We start from the raw sequence: 18,859 nt of genomic DNA, 5'->3' as shown, positions 1-18,859 counted from the left end.
GATGTTAATAGGCGTCTGTTTGAAACAGGCTTGTTTTAGAGGCAGCTCTTCAGTTCTAATTCCCTCTGTCTGATAAGTGCAAGTGGTCATATTTTGGTAGGCAGCATGAAATGAGACAAACAGCAGCTCTCAGCGACATCAGCCATAATGACATTCACCATGAGGCAAGAACTCCACTCTACACAGTAGATTAATACAGCTAAAATACAGTAAGATAATTACCAATATAATCCAGCATGTTCTGAACAGGCCCATTACAAACACTAACAAAAAGTAAGATTTGCATCTTGGAAGACAAAACAGCTAACTTAACAATCTACTCAGTCCAGCACTTGGGATGATGGGAAATGTGGGCAATCACTACAATATTTCAGTATTAAGCCTCGATTTGATCCTCTCCCATTTGCCCTTTGAGACTCACTGTATTCTGCTGTTAATACAAGCTCAACACTTCCTGTATCCTTTCAAATTAAAAGCTCTTTAGCCTTTCACTTCAGACAAGTCCGTTACGAAGTGGTGAGAAACTCAGAATGACAAAGTTTTCATTCATATGCACTTTAAAGTCATGGTTTGTTGTGTTCTTTATCAGTTTATAAATGTAGATGTTATGGACATTTTTGTCAGTTTGGGACCTGGGCAGGCACCAGATTTCTCTTTTGGGTCCTGAGCTGAAAACATTTTGGATCTCCTGCTCGAGTGCTGTAAATACTCACTAGCTCTCAGAATCTGTAGTTTAAAATAGTTCCCAATAAATATACTTTTGATACTTAACGTTTGAGTAACAGTAACAGTGCACTGAAACTATATTTTTGTTTATACATACACATTTGAATCCACTTTTGGCCGGCAGAAACAAGCCATGAACAAAACACTGACAAAGTATCACCTGTAAGATTTGGGTCAGAGAGTGGCACTGTTCCATTCAGTCCATTGTTAATATTAAAATATTGATTGTAGCAGTTTTAAAGATTTACATTTCAAATAAAAAGGAACAGGTTTGGGACTGAGGGCTATAGAAAAGTTGCTTTGGTCTAATGGGCTGTGTCTACCAGATGAAAATGCCCAACTGGGAGTACTTTGGAGGCACAGCGTTTTTTTTAGTGTCTTTGCTGACACTTTGGTTGCCATAATACAAAATATCCACACATAAATTAACTGTTAGTTAATTTATGTGTTACAAATACCCAAACTTGCAGAGTTTATGTTGTCAGCAAATGCTGAATATAAAAATGTTGGCATAAGATACAGTACCATGAGATTTTTTGGGCAAGGAAACACCCCAGCAAGTACCATTATTTGGATGGCGCCTGGTTCGAGGAGTGGTATTAGTCCTGCCAGTCCTCCACTGTGATTGGATGGCTGGGTAAAAAGAGGCAGTAATGAATGCAGAGTTTTACCCAAAGTTGAACAAACATGCAGCATGGCACAGATGCTCGTTGCCTCATCATGCCGCTGGTGTTTGTAGCATAGTGTAAATGCGTTGCAGTCCCATTGCCCCTTAATGTCTTAATGGTATTTGTCGACAGTCACAAAACAGCACACAGAGAGGTGACAGAGTAAACTGCAGAGATCTAACTCTACATATATGACCACCTTTTATCTATATTTCTGATCTTGATCACATGTGTGACATAAATCTTTGTGTCTGCGTGTCTGGGTCCAGGTGTTGTACCGTGAGAAGGACACAGAAGGTCCCCCCAGTGTTCAGGTGGCAGAAGGAGAAGGGAGCATGTCGCGGGTCCTCGGGGCCCTCCAAAAATACACCATGTACGTGCTGCAGGTGCTGGCATACACACAGATGGGCGACGGCCCCCTCAGCAGCCCCATACTGCTCAGAACCAAAGAAGACGGTAAGATCTCTGTCTCTGTTTCTGTCTGATCACTGACCTTCTGTCCTGCGGTTTGTTCAACACTTTTGCCTCCTTCTCACCCCGGTAGCTGTTTTTCACCTCTTCACACCTCTGCTGTCAGCACAGCCAGCAGCCTCTTTCCCCCACTTCACTGATCATCCACTGCATTCAGCTCACCCCTCACACCCCCTCTTCAGCCCAGACATGGAGAACACACTGAGGATGTGTGTGTGTGTTAGTGTGTAACGTGTGCAGATCTCCTCAGATAAAACAATGGCAGACTTTTCAAGATTCCAGCAACCTGGTCTGGTGTTTTTGAATAATGAAACACAGACACACAGACAGACACACATAGAGACACTCACAAAGACACACAAAGAAAGACACACACACACTTGCACTCATCCTCTATCAAACAGTGTCACGTTTGAAAAGTTTTTCTCATTTCAGGATGAAACAAGAACGGGGAAGTCAATTCCCGGCAATGTATAATGAACCTCCATCCTGTCTGTCAGCCCCACGCACACACATACTGTACACACACTCACACATATAGACATGCACACTCCCTTTGACATGTATTTGATCGTGTGGAACATTTAGTTTTATCAGGACGAAAGACGTATAACAAAGAAAATTACATTTTCTATTTTGTGTCTTTTAGAATAGTCTCTTAAAATGTATAAGATGCTCGCTCTATATATCTGTGTGTGTGGAGAACATATGCACATACTTCTGTGAGCTTTGGTACCGTCATACTAACTTATTAGAATATAAGTGCTTGATGTTGAACGCAGTCTTTCTCATTAAAGTATTGAAGGAGTCCTTTTGTGCTTCTTGCTGCTGCTCTTTGTATTTATCATCACAGTCTCATTCTGCTGCCAACTCCCTTCTCTATTTTTCTCTCCAGTCCCAGGCCCCCCTGTCAGGATGGTGTTTCCAGAAGTTCGATTATCATCAGTTAGGGTGGTTTGGCAGCCACCCACAAACCCCAACGGCATCATATTAGGTACAAAAACAAACACACACACACACACACATACATACAAGAATGCAGATATTAGACAGCAACACTGAAATCATAATCCAGAGTTTTACGCTTGTGGTGACAATAGATTTATTTTCAATTGCTGAAGGACAGAGCTCGGCTCATGGAGGCAGTGAGTTAGCAGTTTTAAACACGTGCACACACACACACACACACACTCACGCACAGAAACACGCACACACACTACTGCTGTGATCTTTCAAGGGAAGGAAGGAAGTAAAAGCCGTAAAATGGAAAAGAGCTGATTCTGTTTTTAGCTTTCAAACAAGGGTCAGCTCTCTCCTCACTACTCTCCACTTCACTGCCGAGGTTTGTAGGTGTTTATGTGTGAGTGTGTGTGTGTGAGTGTCAGTGATCAAGCTTGTACCCAGGAAAGGGGCTATTATAGCTGCTGAAGCAAGACACCTTTCCTAATGCATACATAGGCTCATATATAAACACGTATTACTTGTTTCTGAAACTGCGAATCACGGCATGCGGAGTGAATTTGAAAGTACAGATTAATGAAGAGGAAGAGAGGCGAGTTTAGAGGCGAGAGGAATGTGAGAGCTGCTGAGCTGGAAACAGAGAGAACAGAAGGGAAGAGACAGCGCAGAGGAGATGTATGGAGGTGAGAGGAGGGACAGGTGTGTGTGTGTGTGTGTGTGTGTGTACGTTGCACAAAGGGGAGAAAGGAGCCGTGTTTGTCCTCTCAGTGGGGGAGGGAGTTGAGCAGGACAGTGTGAGTGATGTGTGACTGTATTGTAAGGGGGAGGACATTTAGTGCGACACCACTCTGTGACAGAAGGATGAGTGGGAGGGCAAATCTCTCTCCCTGGATCACACAGACACACACAAACATGCAGTCCTGCTGCGTCCTTGCTGGGTACATGGTGTGTGTGTGTGTGTGTGTGTGTGTGTGTGTGTGTGTGTGTGTGTGTGTGTGTGTGTGTGTGTGTGAGAGAGACTGTATGAGTATGTGTGTGTTTATGCAGATACAAATAACTGTAGCGCACTGGTTTCTTTAGTAGCTGCCTCATTTCTCCTTGGTTCTCAACCCATTCGGGACTGACACAGAAGGTGAACAGAGGAGAAACAAGACCACAGAAGGTGCATGATCTCATTTGGCACAAAGCAGAGAGAAGCATTTGTGTTTTCACAGCCACACACATACAAACATCCCAGTGGCAAACTGCATCCCAGCTCCATACTACACACTAATTATAATGAAGTTTTCAGTACATGGTGCAGGGCTGTTCAACTTTAATAGCAAATGCTATAAGCAAATAGGAAAATCACTGGATTCTTATGGACCGCAGAGTATTTTCATCATCAGTTAATCTGTTGACCATTTTCTTGATGGATCAATTAGGTGTTTGTTTCATAAAATGGTGACAAATATTGATCACTGTGTCCCAAAGACCCAAAATGACGTCTTAAGATGTCTTGTTTCGTCTACAACTGAAAGATATTCAGTTTACTGTCATAGAGGCACTAAAGAAACCAGAAAATATTCATATTTTAAACTTTTCAGAAAATTTCTTAATCCACAATAAAAGTAGTTAGCGATTATTTTGACAGTTTACAACTGTTCAATAAGTCATTGCAGCTCTAGAATACGTTGTCAGTTATTTCCTACAAATAACTCTTGCAGTATAATGTTAATAGATACATTACTACATGGAATAGTACTGACTACTTCTACTACTTAGAATAAGTAGTCATGGGCATCCCTTTTTTCACTTTTACAGTGTCATTATAACCAAGGGCAACTTGGCTCTGTTGGAAAGATGCTAGCAGTCCCTGTGCTTCACTTCTCCGTTCCTCTTAGTCCTCAGGAAAACTGGCAGAAAACACCATGATTAGACTTGTAGTGCCTCTTCACTTTATATTCTTTCATCACAGCTATGCATCCGTTGCACAATAAACATACTGGTCTATTACTTGTTGCAGCTGGCAAAGTATTCGCCATTCACTCTGGAATTGTCCATTTTCACAATCAAATTTATGTCTCTTTAGTTTTGAGAGAGACATCTTGAAGCTGTTGTGAGCTTTGTTTATTTGATTTTCTCTGTAGCCTGCCAGGCCAGAGTGCAACTCGAGGCTTGACTGCGAGAACGGCAGGTGCAGAGCGGGTGTAATCTTGTTGCAGCCGATCACAGCGCATTGCTTTAACCATGCTTTAAAAAGACATAACCGTATTAGTTCAGAACATTCATTCCATGGCTCAGATGTCACAAATAGCTCAGAGATATGTATCTTAATTTTGTTTATCATATCACACACATGCCAGGCTTATTTGCAGGCAGCCTCGTGCGAGCCAAAGAAAAATTCAACACGTGCGCTGGTTGAATAGGCCTGATGTAGTGTGTTCATACAATAAAGCCACAGGGAACGCAAAATCTGAGGGCACACCTGTATTCATATCCAAGCAAAATAGCATCTGTAACACATGATATCACTCTGTAAACATTTATTTTTATTTACTAATGTCAAATAAAAATCACCTATATTACTCATGAAATGTTTATTATTAAAGCAGCACGCACCCATTTAACCAGACAGGTCACAAAATTAAAAATCAAGTAACAGAACTGAAAAGGGAAAGAGAGACAGAAATTCCCACCATCGAGCAACTGCAGCGAAAACTGAGGTTCGTTTTGGAGGAGGGTTTTTAGAGGATTTTTTCAGGATATAGTCTTTGCCTCTGTATTGGGAAATTAGTGCATACAAAGTACTGACACGTTAATTAAAGATTCATTAAAAGCTTTTGTATAGTTGTATATTGCGATAATAATGGATGGTTTTTACAAAATCCCATGGCAGCAGCACACCGTCTGGGAACCACTGCACTAAAGTACTCAACAAAAGTCAGTATGCATATTATAGAACACTTGATTTTGAGTGTGCTGCTGCTGTATACTGCTGTGCCACAATGCAGTGCTCAAATGGAGAAGAGGAGCTGCTCACTGCTGCACAACATTTTGTCTCTTCGTGAAGTGAAATTGACAGAGACATTTCAAAGTTGCCGTTTGACACCTGTCACTTCACATATGGCATCACTACCTTTGAGCACGAAACTGTTTACCATACACACCGCAAGAATAGTATACTATAATGATTGCTATATTAGTTGTACTCACTGCATAGAACAACTACAATGATGGTGGTTTTGTTGGCTCATAGAACATCTGGTGAAACGCACATTTAATCACAGAACTCCAAAACCATTTCCAACAGTTTATTAGTGCAGGAATTTAATCAGAGTTGGATGGATGATTGTTTTCTATGTATGACAAGGAAAACATTAAGAAAACATCACAAATTAGAACAGTAGCAGTAAACCCAGGAGTAAATTAGTCATCATTATTCCCACTTACGTCAATTAATGCATTCATAATCTCGGCATTTACTACATCTTCAGGGCTTACTAAACATAAAATCTAATACAAAACAGTCCATTAAACACTTAAAGTAAACTGTGAAATATTAACCAAATTGATTAAGAGTGTAACGGTGAAAAATTCTCATTTCCACTTACATGGATAGTCTCTTTGTTCAGCAGTCAGGTATGATTTGGAGGGAAAAGACTAACAAGCTTAAAGGGATTGGTTGTACATAAGCCCTTCAGAGGCGTCTCAGCACCTCTATCCATAGATGTTAGGTGTGGTGAAAACTATGGTGAAACTAAGCATGGGGACATGTGATTTAATACTTTATACAGTTGTTATGTAGAGTAGAAATGTTGGACAGCGAGAGAATGTACTATATTTTAGTAGCATTGCCATTGCTATGAGTTTTTCACACAAGGCCAATGAACATTACACAACTAAAAGCAAATAAGTGTGTATAGAAACACATTTTTAAATGCCTCAAAAGGATTGTTTGGATTTTTCTAGTGGGATGTATGCAGTTCTCATCCATAGTTGCTTTGTGTTATTGTGTGACTTCAGTGTTTAGTTCAGGGTTAGTTCAGTTTCACTGAAGTCACGCAATAACATAAACAAACTCACAGATGAAACCAGTGGTTGACCAGCAACTTGTTTTTGTTTTTGCCAGAAGAGTCTGTCGGCTTTGGAGAGAGATTTGAGAATATTCTAAATGTAGTGTACACTTAAATCTGATATTGATTTTTTAGATGGGCCTTTTCTTAGAAGAAAATATGCAATAATAATCCTTGATTAATCCCACAACAAGGAAATCAGATCAAGTCAAAGGGCACAAAAGCAATAAATAAATAAACAAGCAAGATAAACAACAGGAAACATAAAGGAACAGTATGAACAAGAGGAAATATAAACAATTGGAACAGTATAAACAAGAAACAGACACAACTGTTGGGTGTTCTCTTGGCACACTTTGGGCCCCTTAGTACCAACTGAGCATTATTTAAACACCACAACCTCCCTGAGTATTGTTGCTGACCATGTCCATCCCTTCATGGCCACAGTGTACCCATCTTCTGATGGCTACTTCCAGCAGGATAACGCACCATGTCATAAAGCTCAGATCATCTCTAACCGGTTTCTTGAACACGACAATGAGTTCACTTTACTCCACCAGCCTTCACAGTCACCAGATCTCAATCCAGTAGAGCACCTTTGGGATGTGGTGGAATGGTAGATCCACATCATGGATGTGCCGCCGACAAATTTGCAGCGACTGTTTGATGCTATCATGTCAATATGGACCAAAATCTCTGAGGAGTGTTTTCCGGCACCTTTTTGAATCTGTGCCACAAAGAATTCAGGCAGTTATGAAGGCAAAAGGGGGTCAAACCCGGTACTAGCAAGGTCTACCTAATGAGTGAGTGTATAGAAAATAATATTACACTGGAGTGCATTGATATTGAGGTGGCTAAAATACATTTTAACTGCTGACCCTGTCCACAGCAGTACGTTATGTTTTTTGACACTGGTACGCCTGCTGCATATCCAAACTGAGATTGTTGCGACTGACATCTGTTTTTATTGTTTTATTATTTTAAATGTATTGTATGTAACCAGGACACCATCGATGAGGATTCCTTGGTTAAATAGAAGTTAAATAAAGTAAAATAAACAAAATCCTATAGGTAATACACTGACTATAGATAAATACCTCCGACAACACCACTTCAAAATATCCAAACTATCCCTTTAAGCTTGGAAGCAGTATGAAATATGCCACACATGTTATATAATTTCAGTGGAAAATGGAGATGGGCTTTCTCTAACATGACACAGTCACTTTATAATGGAGATTCAGCGTCATGTATCTGATAGCAGTGATGTCGTAATGATATTCAGTACAGAAGATAATGCTGTGCTCTGACCCAATTGTTTAGATGCAAGAGGATTTGTTATCTCGCTGTTATCCAATAATCTTCCACACACTGCGTTCATATTAATACACAATCAGACTATCTGATGAGATTATCACCGGCACAACCAGATTATGTGCTTCTGAGCAGATTACCATCCTGACGGTCTTACTGTGAACCAATCAGCTCCGCTCACTTGTGTGGTTGTTGTGTGTATTTTGGTGTAGAATACAATCTTCATATTGAGAGCCTTTGTGAGTGTCCAGCGGTGTGTGGAAAGTATGGTTGGGGATCAGTGGCCTGAGTGTATGTGTGTATGTGTTGAAGAGTGTTAGTATTATTACATGGCCTACTGCACATGAGACAGAGGAACAGACACAAGCCGTGTGCACCATGAGTCACAGCCAAGAGGACGGGCGAGAGGGTTTATGTTTATATGATGTGTGTGAGTGTGTGTGTAGGGGAATGTCAGAATGTGAGCTCTGTGTGTGCGCTGAATTTTAAGTTTCTCTCTAGCTTTGTGCATGTTTTTGATAAATGCAAGTCTAAGGGTGGGTTCGCACCAGCCTTGTCTGGAGCATTTACCCCCTTGGTCAGGGTTTTCCCTGCCTGTCTAACTCAAAGGCGGACTGCCTTTGTATTTTTGGCCGCTGCCTTTGTTGAAAGTTCAGACAAAAACGTAGGCCTAAAGGCTTTTTTTTAATGCCAAAACTATTGTGCCTTTTATCAGCAACTGCTTTGATGCGCTTATACCAAGCGCGTACACGTTACACATGGCACTCGAGTGTGGAGGGGAAATGACGCATTCACAGTTTCTGCAAGATTAAGGTAATCTTGAGGCAAACAAATGTGTTTTTGTAATAAAAGCTAGCTAAGTTTAAGTTACAGAAATAAACAGGACTATGTATCGAACCTCAATAGCTTTTTGAGCAGCAGATCATTTAGAAAACATGTATGCATATCAGCACAGGTAATTCCCCTGATTTTAAAAGTTGTTAAAACGGCTGTTCTTATATCCTACTCTGTGTAATATGTCCATTCATTAAGTCCGTTAAAAGGTGTGTGACAGAGATCCCACAGTAATAAACCTTGAATCAAGATAATTCCTGTTTGTCCGGCCTCCACCTGATCAGTTGTAACAAGTGCTGCATAAAAAAATAAATAAATTACCATTTGAATGACACATTATTTTCAGTAGTTTCATGCTCACTTGCCCATATTTGTGAAAATTAAATATAATATTAATTAATTAAAATTTTTTATTAAGTTGGTCTCATTTAGCACACCTATTTTGACTGTTTATGTGTAATTTATTTATTTAACATAAACATTTTATCAGAAAACAGTGCTGTTTTTTCAATATCTTCCATGTAGTGGCCCAGTCACTTCAAATCAATACTGAACTGTTTTCAAAAACTGGACAGACAGGCTCACCTCTTTTTACTGGATTTAAGTGCTTCTTCTTTTTATACTAATTTATTAAATAAATTCATGATTTTATTTCAATATTAGGCTCTGTGCCTTTTTCTCTTTTTTCTCTCAACCTTCTTTGTCTGCCCTCACATTTCTAAGCAAAAAGTGAAATCTTTTTTTTTTTTTTTCACTTAAGTTCAGGCCACACATTCCAAGCACGTTCTCCAGCTTTTGCCACCTTTGTCTAAAACCATGCCCCCCATGCTTGGTGCGGTTCGTTTGGGTTGGTGTAAGCCCCAACTTAAACTCTGGTCTGGACTAAACAAATGCTCTCTGATCAGCCTCGAGGGGTGGTCTTGGGGGGCTGGTTTGAACACCATTCAAACCAATCACAGAAGTATAACATTGCATGTATCATTTCATTGGTTCACTTGCTGCTTTGGTGACCGGTGAACTAGTGATGCGTTCGCTACCAAAATGTGGCCTGACAGGGGACAGACGTGGACTCACGACAACGTGACTAATGCCTGCGTCATTAAATTATTTATTACCCACTCCATTGCGAGACACGCATGTGTGTGGTTCTCTGAAGTCTGCTGGTATGCGCTCCAGATCAACACCAGCATGAAAGGAACCTGACAATGTTCCATGAACAGTATTCAGGTAGAAATTAGGACAGATTTGTTGTCTTTTTGCCCAGCAACTGACCATTAACTGAACAACATTTCCATCACATGACTTATGTGTTGGGACTATTTGTGTTTTGCCTTTGTGACTGTAAACCTGTAAAACTGACATAATGTATCATTCTCACATTAGTTTGATTCGGACCTTAGGGCTCTATATGTACACAGGATTTATGGATCAAATCTCTTCAAAACAGACATGGACAGTTTCAGGAACTGCAGAAAAGTGTGTTTGTTTCTGTGAGTTACTGTAGAAATGAAGCTGTGTGGTAGAAGGCAGTGTTTTTAGGCTTTTTTCAATCCCATATTGTGCAGTCTTTGATTCCTGTGGGCTCTGTGATCTAAAGTAGGCCACAAAAATACACAAAAACACATACACACACAAGAAGTTCAGACAGATTTAAACTGTTTTCCTCCTCCGTCTGTCTTTCCTGCTGTTCCCCACTAGGCTACCAGATCTCCTACCGCTTGGACAGCAGGGATCCTCAGCGCTGGACCACAGTGGAGGTGGGCTCCAACGCTCGGCAGTTCACCGTCACCGGACTTTCCCCTGAGCAGACCTACGTGTTCCAACTCATCGCTCGCACTGCCGTGGGCTGGGGCGAAGAACAGCAAGCCTTGGTTGTTACCACAGAACGTAGAGGTAAAGGACACCTACCTACATACACTGAAGCTTTACATGGTTTTTGTTTTACTATCATATCTGATTCTTTAACCAGGAATGTGTTAACCAGTCCTGTTAGACCGACAAATATTCCAAATTCAGTTATGTAATCAAATTATTCTAAACAAAGACATTCGATTGTGAACATACATATCTGAGGCATCTCAGCAAGAGCGCATGCAAGAGGCGCCTCCGCAGTTAAGTTGGGATCTGATGCAGAGACGGTTCAGATTTCTCTGCCAACTGTTATAAAACTCAACAGAAGCAGAAATCAGGATGGATATTTTATGAGAAAATGTTTATGGTTTTCCCTGATGTCCTTCGGCTGCTTTGTGATTTATAGAGTTTCTGATGTACGGATAACTTTAAAACTACTTGTTGCTGAAGTAGTTAACTGTGCAGCACATACTAGTGGTCCTATCAGCTGACTTTGACTCAGACTGGGAGCTCGCAAAGTTGGTAACGCAGGAGGTTTGGATGGGCAGGAGGAGAAAGTTTTCAGGCCTGGGGCACCAGAAGGGGGAATGAGGACCAGAAGCTGGCTGAGAAAACAGGACTGCTAACTGTACAATTAAAAATAAGTAACAGATAAAGGATCATAAAAGTCTGTAAATTATCAAGTATTTGTTCTCATGTGGGTCTGTACTGATTACTCTGCATGATGGACAGGAGTCACACAATGCCACCTTCACTGATTACTAATGTAATGTAGGTGGAGCTGAGATGAACAAATAATTCAATAATAACCATGTGGTAATGATGGCAGCATTCACAACCCAGCTCTGTATGTGTTTTTTATTTAATTTTATTTTGAAGCAGTAATCAGACCCCAGTTTTAAGAGGATCATTAAGAACCAGAAACCTCATTACAGAAAACAAATTCTAACTACTTGTCCTTATCCTAACTTCAGTTTCAAAGATGGGACTCACTGGCATAAAATCACCACGGTGCATCACAGAACCAAAACAGCACACTAGTCAACAAGTGATTGTGTTCATCTGCTCATTTAAAATCACACACGGAGCCGATAACCTCTTGGATTTATAACATGAAGCTTTTTATGTGTTCCTGGATAACAGACTGTTGCCTTTTTCTGCAACAGTAAAGTTAAAAAGATCGTCTTGTGTGATGATCTGTTGGGAGGATTTCTCTCCTCCTGTGTGTCTGTGTGTGTGCCTACTTAGTGCACACAGCTCTGATCTTGGTGGATCAGAGGTGGAACAAACTTAAAACCCCCTTTCAGTCCGTCTCTATACCTTTTACACAGACAGTGAGGCAGACTAAAGGCGCAGTATTCCCGCCTTGAAGACGCTGTGTACATCAGCTTCCATTCTAAAGTTGACAAGAAAGGTTTTTCCTCACAGTTATTGGTCGCGGATAAAGATTTGATCGATGTAGCATGTCAAATTTAAAATTAATCGTCTTGGCAGTCAATATACATCCATTAATATCTGATCCAAGAAATGTAAAGCTTCATCATACAGTTTGAGTAGCTTTTCAATCATAATATTTTTGTGTTCATGTTGTTCCCCATCTTCATTGTCATTGTCATACAGACCTAAAAATAATGGTGCTGCCATTTTTGGTAGTTTTTTTGTGTTTAGTGCAGGGTCTAACCGTCATAACTAAGAATTCCTAAAAGTCTTCAGTTAGGACAGCTCTATACTAGCTAAACTCCTATAGGAAACGTGCCTCTGTAATACAAAAAATCCTAAATGAAATCCTAAACGAAAGGATTTCAGACTTAGTTTCTGTAATGAGGCCCTTGACCTGAATGAGCTCCCAAGCTGCCACAAAAACATGAGGTGCTCAATGTATCTGAGCAGTTAAAATTGTATTGAGTTCATATTTGAATATTGATAATACAGTACAGAGTGACAGAAAACATGGAGAAAGAAATAGGAAGCAACATGAGATAAAGGTGCCCCACTCTTTTATCTAAACACCTGTATCAAACACTGCTTTCAGATATTCATTTTATTACATTTAAAGCTCTTCGAGAATCAGCCCATCAGATTCTTACTGTGAAGGGATGTGGTCGGTTCTACATGAAAACACATTTTCTGCCAAAGACAGAACCATTTTGGTTATTTCACATGAGAGATTTTGTGTTCATTTTTTTTTATCTGTGCTCTTTTTACTGGTTTGAAGTGGGTTGGGGAACATTGAAAAGAGGCAATGTCACATACTTTTATGAACCATCCGTAATGCAGTAATGTTTGATTCAAAAGCTGATGACAGCGTGGGTTTGTTTGCCTGTTTGCCAACAATATAAATTAAATCTGATCAAACCATACCCACACAGTCCTGATAAAGCAGTCGCTGCTCTTGTGAAGAATTTAATCATAAATGCATAGATATGAATGGAGGTGACACACAAAAAAGTCACACCTTCAAAGCATGGTAAATGAGCAGTTAAGCTAACATTAGATTAACATTAATTATCCATGATAACTTCTGCAGTAACGTTATCTGCTGTTTTACATGGATTATGATAAAACTGGGTTCAGAACAGTGGATGACTGCAGTGGATACTGATCGGTTAGTTAATGTTATCAACCTCAAATGACGCTGTGTCCTCAAAATGCCTTGGTGTCTTGGATCCAGTCAGGAATGTTCCAGCGTGCTTTGTGCAGAGGCAATTTTTTCTTTTGGAGCGGCAAAAATGTTGCTAATTTCTCGTTATTTCCTCTAATTTTAGCAGTCACCAGCCTCATCACGGGGTATAAACTGCAAAAATAACAGGAACGTTTACACACTCAAACACTGAGTATGACAGCCCCTGCCTATGGCTAGGCGCAGATTGTCATGAGAAGTGTAAAAATATTTTGGGTTCATAATGAAGCTGCGGCGGGACAAATTAGGCTGTGGTGGGCTGTCACAGTCTAGGTAATTAACGCTGCTTATGATTATTTAATGTTGTAGAGAAATGCTTAAAAGTTGAGACCAAGTTTTCAGGGACTTTAAGACCTTAAATTAGCCACTAGCATTTTGACACGTCATAACAGTAGCAGGTATGAACGGCTGAACTGAACAGTCGTCATTAACGTTTAAAGTTGGACTTGTGCTTTTTCTGCTGTGCTGATTCAAAATGTCAGCTGTGAAAAAGACCTATAGGAATGAGCAGTGTGTGGCTGATGGGTCTCTCGAGGGGGTTGTTTGGGGACAATGAAAAAACTTTACAAAAAGCCCCCGTGTGTGTTATGCACGGGTATACTGAAGATTAAAAACCAACTGTGAAATATCCGTTTCGTTCTTCTATTTCTTTATATATTGAAAGAGGTAGAAATGGTAACAGTCTGACTTAATTTTGAAACAGTATTGAATCACACACTAATGGAACCAGTATAACAAATGTGTTCATTTTGTTCGCATAAAAATTACTTCTCTACGTTGCTGGATAATTCAACAAGAATAATGGGGTGTAAGCCGGGAAGCTTTGACTAATGACGAGTAAAATTTGCTTTTTTTTCCATGCACTCCCACTATATAAAAATCATGCATCTTGTGTGGCTTTTGCACCAAAGCAATGTAATAATCTGTAATGAAATTCACATTCAATTATAATAATGCATAAGGAAATTAGATGTGTTAAATAAATTCTGTAAATGAGCCAATTTTGAGCAGGAGTGACTTGATTAATGTAATTAATTTTACCTGTGCTTTTCAAGCGGTTTGCCTTTGGGAAGGTTTATTGCAGGAGACAACTACAGTTATTTTATGCTTATTTTGTCCTCTCTTTTCAAACAGTCAGAGATTATGTTTTGTCACCCATTATGCTTTTTCCTACAGTAATGCCAGTGCAGAGTCTGGAAAGGTTAGGTGAAAGTTTTAGCTTTTTAAAATGTTATGATCTCTGCAGCCGTACTCAGAGGTGTAATGAGTTGTGGGCAATGTGAAGTCCTTGCAGAGATAAAGTTAGAAAAAAAAGGCAAGCAGGAGCTTCAGGCGTGGAGCTCGGGGCAGGTTTTCACTGCTTCAACGACAAGTAGTTGGAGGTTGGACATGCAGAATCTCTTGTTACTGGGGACATGATAAAAAAGTATGACCTTTCCGTGTGTGGGGCATTTTACACACAGAACAAGACTAAATGACATTTAGAAACTCAGGTGAATGAAGATCTGCTCGGCAGTAAATATAGACATCAAAATTTGTAGGTATTAGCCCTCCTGCAGGGGCCTAATGTGAGTCAGGAAAAAATGCCAGTAACAGTAGTCTGTTAAAAAGTGATGGGTGCCTAGCCAGTTTAAGGAATAGATTAGATTGTTTGATGTGAGGTAGTATAAGGTACTTATCAACTTATCAACAGTCAGTGTATTACCTAAAGTAGATGCTGGTCGGCATGCCTCAAGTTAGGAGAAGCAGAAGAGTACTAGTACGGACGGTAAGCAATGAGATTATGTGCAGTTTACACATTTTCAACAATCAATTAAAGCTGCAGTAGCTAGAAAGCCTAAAAATGGTGGATTGTTGAGGTTCATCTGAGTAAGGTTTCTTTTTCTCCGTCCTGAGTCGCTCCTACCAGATGAGCAGCACAAGCTTAATATGCGCAGGTAACAGTTTACCGAGGCTCATCTGGCCAGTCTGCGGCTCTTCCGGTCACTGCTGCAGAGGTCTGAGAAACACAAGTGAAAATAAATCCACTTTTTAATCCCAAAAGTCTGAAACATACACTGAGCTCCCCTCCTGCCAATGAAGGAGTCGTCATCAGAGCGACTCCAGTGTTTCCTCCTCTGGAAAGCCGCCGACCTCCCCAGCTCTGAGCAGCCGTCTGTCAGCTCTGTGTCTCAACTCCGCCCAGTCCTCTCGGACTTTGGCAAAGCCCTGCGATAGACGTGAGTGAACACAACTGTCAGAAGTAACCGCGTGAGCTGACAAACTCCTGGGCTGAGCCTGTTGCTCATTAGCTGGACTCTTTTTAAGATTCTCTGTCTGATAATTCCATTTTATAGCAACTTTTCCTGCAGGTGTTTCAACCATTGATTCAGGGTCTCACCAAAGGAATGTGCACACGCAGCTGCACTAGTAGAGCGGCCAATAGGAGCCCCCGGTCTGAGAACACCTGTGATTGCTTTAAGTCTACTGTCACGGCCCAGACTCTCTAAAGGCTGAAAACAGAGCCAAGAGAAGGTGCAGACGTCTAGTTCTGTCTTGATTTACAATATGCTTAAAGGTTATTATGAAATTATTTCTTAATCATACCAAAGCAATGTTGCCTACCCCAGCTTTAATCATGAATATCAATAATAATTTATGAGATACAAAACATATGTTTCTGTTATTTCATTTTCATTTTTTCTGTTTTGTCTTTTTTTTCTCATTTAAAGTTTAAATTGATTCAACAACTGGCTCCACCAGATGAAACAATGTCAAATGAGGTACAATTACTGCCACTTCAAGACTACTGATTAAATTAATTACTTAAACTGGTAAAATTCTCAATGGCAATTAATCAAATAATGATTAATCATTAACACCCTTACTGCAAACCTGTGCTGCTGCAGTGTTTAGTTTTTTGTCCTTAAATCATTATTTTCATGGGCCTGTTTGCGATCAGATAACCTTACTGGCTCCAAAAATGCAGATGAATGGTTGGACATTAATTAAAATTGTACTTAGTATGGATACTTAAGTACAAGTAAAAGTACAGACTTGAAAATCTATTCAGAAAAGTACAAGTGGCCCAAAAAACTACTTTAATTACAGTAACTTTAGTATTTGGAATTAGTTGCTTTCACCCCTGCCAAAGACAATCATGGCATTCAGTTTGTTGATACCATCCACTGAACATGCCAAACTTAATAGACTTGGTGAGCGAGACAACAAGGATTATTAGCCTTTCTCACTCAACAACATTGCAGCCCTGGCGTCTTTCTCACAGCACCATGCTCTGTTGTGGGCGGGTGAAAAATGCACAGTTAGTAGGTGAGAAAGAGAATGAGACTGGCAATGTGTTGAAATGGCAGTGGCTGTGGAAGTCTTTTTTTTTTTTCACCAAAGGAGGGAGAAAAAAGCCATAAGTCTTAAATTCTAAACCAAAGTAATAATTATCAATCAAGAGTTCAGTCAGAACTCTGGAGCCATGGTATTTTTTCAGCTAAAGTGTTGCCACTTTCCCTTTAACATTTCATCTAATTTTAGCAGCTGCTGGCCTCATCATAGGGTATAAACTGTGAAAATAGCAGGGATTTTTGCACTCTCAAACAGTGAGTATGACAGCCCCTGCCTATGGCGAGGTGTAGGAGGCTGAGCAGTGACAGAAACTCTCCTAAGACAGTTTTGTCTCCAAAAACCTCCAACAGAAGAAGTACATCCTCCAACACGCAGGCTGTAGCCAGAAAGGAAGAAGAGGTTTTAACAGTGACTTGACTTTTAAAGAGGTAAAGGAGTGCAGTTCTTTTCCCTCCAATTTAGAAACAAATAAAAAGTCGAGTTTTTATCCTCCTCATATTCAGAGGTCGTGATGCTTTTATCTCATCTTGTCGAGACTCCTGCACCGCTCTGTCTTCCCACTTCAGACAACTGCTTTCATGTCTTTGCCTCATTCAGAGTGTGGCAGCCAGGATTTTAAAGCTACATTATGTTACAATTCTGCATAAAAATGTGAGACAAATGTTATATATTTTGTTGAGTTGTGTACTTATATTACCCCAAATGTTTCCAACAATGTTCAAATGCAGAGACAGCAGTAATTTATTCAAGGCAGCGGTGCGTCTCGCACATAATGAGAGTAAAACTTTAACATTACCTCATCCATGAACATGATTTTTGTCAGCCACATCAGATGGTTGTTTAAAAATTATGGTAACAACTCCCATCATCCCACACTACTTCACAAAGTCATCAAACTACATCTTTTATTATTTTAGTGTGAGAGCCACCTTACAGCAGAATTTACATAGTATGCATTCAACTGCTGCCAAATGAAGATTTAGTACATCTCATACTTAAAATTGCATTAGTGGTTATAATTAACAAATTTGCATGTTATTAGACATTAAGATTCTACTGATCATAATCAGGATGATCAATAAAAAAGTATTTCAGAGGCTGATCACACTGGTGTGTGTTTTTACACATGGACCAGGTAGTGCAGGTGCTATTTTTGGTTATATGTCTTGAGGCACTGAACAATGACAATAGAAGGAACATAGTGCCATTTGTACAGGAACAAACTGACACACGATGTCAAGGCACAAATGGCCCTGTGTTACATCGACGATAGGAAGGCAAGAAACAACAGGAGACAAACAGCAGGAAGCAAACAGTAAAGATGGATGTTTCTTACAATGACTGAAACTTGGTGAATTAGTTTTAATTCCGAATTAACCAGAAGACACTAACAACTAAGAATGTGTTATAGATCCTTATTAGGATATGCCAAAAATCATCATCATGTATATTCTATCATACATACAAAGAAAGTCAGTCTCTACAAGTGTTAGAGCTACAGTCAGTCAGTCACTGTTGTTACATGACAACATGTTCCCCAGTTTTATTCTGCAGTGTTTGTCCTCTCTGAGCCAGAGCGCAGCCTGACAAGCCTGACTGTTTCCAGTGTGGACTCAGGAATAAAGAGAATTACAGTTTCATCTGTAGATGCTGCTTTCAAACAATATTTTTTATGGCCACTTGGGGGGCAGCTGAAAAACACAACACTGATATATTATCACCTCAAAATGTTGATATGGCAAACCTGTTAGCAAACAGTTGCATGTTTACACATGCAGCAGTTATGGCGCATTAGCATTCATATGGAGTGGTGTTTGTGTCCGCCTGATGAATGTAAGTTCAATATTTACTCTCTTTTAGCTCTGTTTTTCATCTCCATCAAATCCTGTGGGAAATATCTTGCTCTTTAACTGCTAAATGCTCTGCTGTGTTCGCCAGCTAGTTTGTAACTTTGCTTTACTGCA

General features: G+C 40.0%; 1 protein-coding gene across 1 annotated transcript in view; it reads left to right on the top strand.

The window, feature by feature from the left end:
- Positions 1-18,859, top strand: part of LOC146329694 (protein sidekick-1-like) — a 334,563-nt gene that overhangs the window by 277,332 nt on the left and 38,372 nt on the right. Inside the window, exons 28-30 of the mRNA XM_084714965.1 lie at positions 1,664-1,850; positions 2,761-2,859; positions 10,727-10,921. Of these exons, the coding sequence (XP_084571091.1) occupies positions 1,664-1,850; positions 2,761-2,859; positions 10,727-10,921 (481 nt within the window). The remainder of the gene's footprint in view (positions 1-1,663; positions 1,851-2,760; positions 2,860-10,726; positions 10,922-18,859) is intronic.

Source organism: Lutjanus erythropterus, chromosome 3, assembly GCF_056507025.1.
Source record: "Lutjanus erythropterus isolate fLutEry1 chromosome 3, fLutEry1.hap2, whole genome shotgun sequence".
Taxonomy (NCBI): domain Eukaryota; kingdom Metazoa; phylum Chordata; class Actinopteri; order Lutjaniformes; family Lutjanidae; genus Lutjanus; species Lutjanus erythropterus.
Note: the sequence above shows the minus strand (reverse complement) of the source record. Positions and strands in the feature narration are given on the sequence as shown.